Source organism: Scyliorhinus canicula, chromosome 1, assembly GCF_902713615.1.
Source record: "Scyliorhinus canicula chromosome 1, sScyCan1.1, whole genome shotgun sequence".
Lineage (NCBI taxonomy): Eukaryota > Metazoa > Chordata > Chondrichthyes > Carcharhiniformes > Scyliorhinidae > Scyliorhinus > Scyliorhinus canicula.
This window is the reverse complement of record NC_052146.1, coordinates 93,952,583-93,958,582: the sequence shown is the minus strand read 5'-3', so window position 1 is coordinate 93,958,582 and position 6,000 is coordinate 93,952,583. Positions and strand designations below refer to the sequence as shown.

General features: G+C 38.8%; 1 protein-coding gene across 5 annotated transcripts in view; it reads right to left on the bottom strand.

Annotated features, from left to right (window-relative positions):
• Positions 1-2,127: 2,127 nt before the first annotated feature.
• Positions 2,128-6,000, bottom strand: part of LOC119965163 (synapse-associated protein 1-like) — a 37,986-nt gene continuing 34,113 nt past the window's right edge. For 3 of the 5 annotated variants that reach the window (XM_038795567.1, XM_038795575.1, XM_038795556.1), the window contains one exon: positions 5,474-5,684. In XM_038795567.1, coding sequence (XP_038651495.1) covers positions 5,554-5,684 — 131 coding nt within the window. In that variant the 3' untranslated portion in view covers positions 5,474-5,553. Of the gene's footprint in view, positions 5,685-6,000 lie in introns of all 5 variants that reach the window. The other 2 variants (XM_038795538.1, XM_038795547.1) reach the window with 2 other exon arrangements.

Here is a 6,000-nt window from a genome sequence, read left to right as displayed (position 1 = left end):
ATTTTATCTATGCGTGTGTTAAATGAATTTATTTTCGTTAGGAGCACACTGAGCACCTGTTTTCCAGGCTGATCATTACCCAGTGATTCCCCTCCATAGAGGGAGAACACTTAGAGAAAAGGAACGGGGTAATAGGATTAGGACATTCTCTTTTGCCATGAAGCTTTTAAAAACATTTTCAGGATGTGGGTGTCGTTGGCTAGGCCAACATTTATTGCTATCCCTAGTTGTCTTAGTCCTGGACAGCGACAGGGTGAGAAAATGGCCTTGGTGCAGCATTGATGCTCCACACAAAGTTCAGCACAGCTTGTGCTGATTTCAATTACACCAATTTCCGGATGAACAACTGGAAACAAATTTTAGAGACTATTAAAAAATCAAAGCATAAATGCACAGAATGACCCCCAAAGTTTACAAAATTGGGCCTTTTAAATTATTGGGTGCTGCAGAAGTACAATTGATTAAACAAATCATCATTGCAAAGGATACTGTGGAACTGCAAAGCTTTCCATAGTGAGACCCTGTTAAATCACGGGATAAAAGTTGGTCTTCTTTTGAGTCATTGTGAGATTTGATACAATTCATGAGATATTATCAGCAAGATATCAGGAACAGAAGATTTAGTTCAGCTAAATGAAAGATGCCATCGTACTTGTAAACACTCTAGTTTATTTGATAGCAAATCATTAAACCATTGCAGTGACATTTGTACCTCAAACTGAAAAGTAGAAAAAACGTGTTTGAACCTTGCTAATTAAGAATTACATTTTTTATATCTGGTGGTGGGGGTGGGTGGTGGGGGTGGGTGGGGGTGGGTGGTGGGGGTGGGCGGGGGGGCGGGGGTGGAGAATGCAGTGAGACATATTGTGAAATTCTTGTTTAAACAACAACAAACAAAGCAAATAAAAATGGACATAAAGTAAATGTCCCTGGACATAAACTAACAACTAGTAACCCACATAGGTGCTAATTTTAAAACTTTTTTTACTGGCTCAGTGTCCAAATAAATTACAGGGTGGGGTACCAACGAAGATATATCCTGCAGATGCAAAATACAGCAGACGTTGGAGATACAAAAAAAGTACTGGAAAAGCTCTGCATGTCCGGCAGTACCTGTGGAGAGAGAGACAGTTAATGGCTTTATTTATGCTTTAAAATAGTTAATGACTGGAATTCTCCGGCCGTTGGGATTCTCTTTTCCCGCTGACAGTGCACCCCTGCCCAAGGGTTTCCCGGAAGCATGGGGTGGCTTCAATGACAAGTAGGGGGGGGGGGGGGGGGTCAGGAGAGAATCCCGCCACCAGCGGATGGGGTGTCGCTGAGGAACACACAGTCGAGGGACTGGAGAATCCCGCCCAATATTTTGAATCGAACAGGACTCTTCTTTGAAGTTCAATTGTTGGGCATAGTCAAGACCGAGATAATTGGATTTTCGGATTTTAGGGGAATCAAAGGATGTGGGAAAGTGAGGTCCAAGCTCAGCTATGTTCTTACTGAATGGTGAATCAGGTTCAATTGTCCATGTAACCTATTCCTTTTCCTTATGTTTTACATTATTCAGTAATCTAAAAATATTTAGAAGTATCGGCTTGAGAAATAATGCATATATAGTTGCGAGGAACAGCAAATATAGATTATATAACTTTAAAGCATAAAATAAAATTGGGCAGGTGAACTGGCTAAGGAAAAGGGAACACTCTATTCTTTCATGGGATGTGGGTGTTGCCCTGAATGGCCTGCTCAGCTATTTCAGGGGGCAGTTAAGAATCAACCGCATCACAGTGGTTCTGGGGTCACATGTAGGTCAGACCAGTAGAGGATGGCAGATTTCCATCCCAAATTGCATAAGTGAGCCAGATAGGTTTATACAACAAACGACATGGTCCCCATTACTGATACTAGCTTTCAAGTCCAGATTTATTAACTGAATTCAAATTCCACACGTTACCATGGTTTTGAACCCCTGTCCCTAGAGCATTAGTCTGAGCCTCCGGATTACTAGTTCAGTGACACTACCTCCACACCACCATTTACTCCTTGCCTACCCAGCATCTAAGGATTCCAAACTTAAAATAGCTGGCAAAATTAAAATAAAAATATAATTCTGCAATGTAAGTACATCAGCCACATTCATACATATATATTTAATTAAATCACATTGGCAATATAGTTTGTGTAACAATCTCTCATATACAGAATGCAACAGTAAATAGTCTTTCAGATTACACACAAAACCAGTTAACTGAAAGATGTGCAACATCTTAAATACAATGCTACATTCGTACTGAAGAAACACAGCTGGGCTCGTGATCGAATCATGAGCTTTATCCTCTGAAGTCTCTTCATGGGACTTGTTCTTTAAATGGTTTTCGTGATGCCCTTATGTTTACAAGTTGTCTGAAGTTATACCCATCAAATTGTAAAACTTGCAAATTTCCCAACTACATAAGGCGTGCATTAAAATTTGTGGCCACGGAGCATTTTAACCAGACACAAATAATTGCTTGTTCCTCACTCCCTATCAATTTTTTTCTTTCTGAAGCTAGTTACTCATGGTGGGGATACGGTTCCATGGGCACAGGCTGTCCACCGATACATTTCCCAAGTGAAGAATTTCCCATTCTTCAGATGCATGCCAAGGCAGTGAACGATGGGAAACTATTTGGTTGCAAGGGGCACAGGGATTGATAAGAGCAGCTGAGCTAGATCCTAACCTCACCCTATTTGTACAATGATGGGGTCAATAATAACAGCTGGAGACATGAATCTTGGTTGTTTTTGAAATATCTATAATTGTGGGCAAAGAAATGTATTTTACTATTCCCACTGCGGACTAGGATGAGATCAAGTAACTGATTCCAACATGGGACATTGCATGTCTGTTTGGATCAGCAACACCAATTAACCCACCATGTTTAAAAACATTTCCCCATTAATATGTTTGTGTCATTTTGAAATTTACATTTAGTATGGAAACTTTTCTAATCTGTACATTGCAACTTCCACTTCAAAAGCACTTGGCTATAAAGTGCTTCGAGATTTACCAAGATCATAGAGGCGCTATATGAATGTAAGTCTTTCTATCACAAACAATAAAACTTCCATTTATCTGGCATCTTTCATGATCACAGAGCGAAGTAAGCATTTCTATGAAGTGATCATCGCTGTGTAATGTGCAAGAATTTCAGAATGTTTGCTAAATTCCACAATACCCAATAACTTCTTGGAAACAGCATTTACAAATTTAAAAGTACAGTACTTTTTCGAACATGTTTCTGCATTTTTAAAAGGATATAAATGAAGGAGAAAGCTTTGTTGAAAATAATTTTGTAAATAGAATTTTGACCATTTGCGTCAGTTGGAGAAAAAAATGCATAATATATAGTTTTCCCCTCAGGAAGGAAAAAAATAATCCCAAAACACTTGGCAGAAACTTACATTTTTGGCATACTTATGGAATCCAAATAATTTCTGCCCACACAAGTTAAAACCATGTGCTTGTTGAATATGCAGGTTTCTGTGAAAACATTTGCTTGCTCTGTTCAATGAGGGATGGGAGCTGACATTCCACATGTGTTTTCAGCCCACACATTTTTCACTCACTTTAATCGAGGGAAAATTGTGTTTTGATGAACACAGAAGAATTTTTACTCCATGGTTTCTTTATGTATTCTTCAGTTGTGCCTAATAGCAATACCTGTAGTTACCTTTCAAGAGCTAATCGTCTCTTGCATTTTACAGTGCCTTTGTTAAAATGCTGCTTGGATATTCAGAAAAAACCATGTCAGAAATCAAGTCCCACACGATTCAAGAAGTCTCCTGAACTAAAACAAGAGCCTCTATTTTAACAACTTCTAAAGGGTTGTACAGAGCATTGCAATTCTTTACTAAATCAGATACAGAAATTCACAAGAGTAATTATGGCTGTCCAACCCACGTCATTATGTCGCTCCATTGTTTACTGACTTATTTTCCGAGCAGAGATTTTGTCAGCTAGGGACTTCGTAAGTCACAAATACAAACATCATTTCCCCCACTCGCCATTGACAATGATTCAAAGATACTTCAAGTAAACTAAAAACTGCTGAAAGATTTAAATATTGCACAGCATTTATTTTCACTGTACACTTTTTTTTTGCAAAAACGTTCAACAGTGCTCCCGTTCCAGAATCCACTCCCTGATTCAGAGTACGCAACTGATCTGATTCCAAGGTCTTGCCAATACAGCTCTAACCAGATTCTAAATGGTATTAAATTGGGTGAATCACCTTTCTATTTCTATTTGCTATTGATAGGAACCTTTGCATAAAATTTTGACAATAGTATTTGTAAAAAAAACCAAGATAAAATAACACCAGGTACAGCCATAAACATATACAATATACATAAGGCATTAAGGCAAAGAAAATCAAACATTTTTACATCACTCATATCAAATTTTATATTTGAAGATGCAAGGAAGGCCTTTGAACCCAATAAACACTGTTCATCCCAATACACCTTGCAGTTTCACAATATTACTAAAGTCTTGTATGCACGGACAGAATAATTCCACAGGAAATAAATAACTTCATCTGTCAATATTTTCCGGTCACTCCATTAAGATTAGTCAAACAGAACCGGTCACAAGTCAAATATGGGATCTTCCGGTGTTACTGGGAAGCCAAATCCAGCACCTGAACGAGTTTCTGAAGCTCCCCTGAAATCAAAACCATCCTTCTCCAAGTCACTGATCAATGTTCTGAACAACACGTGGACTCCTCAAAGTAATTCTATGGATTGCTCACTGTGCGCTTTCTTAAATGGTCCGCAGAAGGCTACTGAGTTCTACCGAATATTTACGGTACATTGTATTTTCTTTGTTCCAAAATCATTACTTTACTCCAGAAGCCTTTGATAGCACAGCCTGAAGTTCAGAACCGACCGTGCAAGGAACTGGGAATCCTGGGTCTTACGCTGTCAGTACAACACATTATATCAATGCAATATGCCACCCTGAACCCATTGGTCTAGTGTGTGTATTGGCTGGGATAGGCACAAAGAGAAGATTCTATAAGGCATGTATGTTTTAAGAAAAGTCACAGTTTATACAGAGGGAAATTAAATATCGTTAACAAAAGACGTGACCTTTGGCTACAGTTGAAAACTACAATACTTACGGCTTCTTACCTTTCTAAAATGTTTTTCATCATTAGAAATGCACAGGAATCACCTGTTTTTCTTATCATGGTTCAAAAAGTACAAAATGTGGTAATAATAAAGCTGCTGTTGGAATTCTCCGTTCGCACCCGCGGCTGGGATGCTCCGGGCCCACTGCAGTGAATGATGTTTTGGCTGCACACCAAACTCTCTTCTTGCTGGTAGTGCTGGCAGGACGAATGAGGCCCAGAGAATTCTGCCCGTAGACAAAGCTTAAATTCCACCACGAAGAAACAAAAGATTTATTCATAGCATTCTGTATTTCTTCAGGAACGTTTTGAGATAATGAGTCTAATACAAAGCACTTGTCTCCAAAAAGTGGAACTCTTATTATAGGGTCATGTTTTCAACTATTTAGTCATCTTCTTGAAGCATCTCCTCAATTTCCTTCTCCCAGGCATCACTGACATTTGCTTTCACGTCAACAATTTCAAACTCCTGAAGTTCTCTTTGCAGCTCCTTTTCCCAGTCTGGAATGTCATCTGCTTGGGATAGAAAGAATGATTAATCTATGGACATTTACAACAATGAACATTTAAAGATTACATGCAATAATTAGAATGACTATAACCCAGTTTAGCGCCACTGGGTTAGGAGACACTCCAAAAAAAACCTCAGTCAGGTTTCCTAATCTAGGTCAATATCCCAAAAAAATCCCTTTGTGTCGCAGACAAGAACAGGATCCAAGCCAAGATGTTCCACAATGATTGTACAGGTTACTGGGACTTACTGCCCTGGCTAATATTTTATATTATATAAATATACACCAAAGCTGTCCTCACATTATTAATCAACCTAATT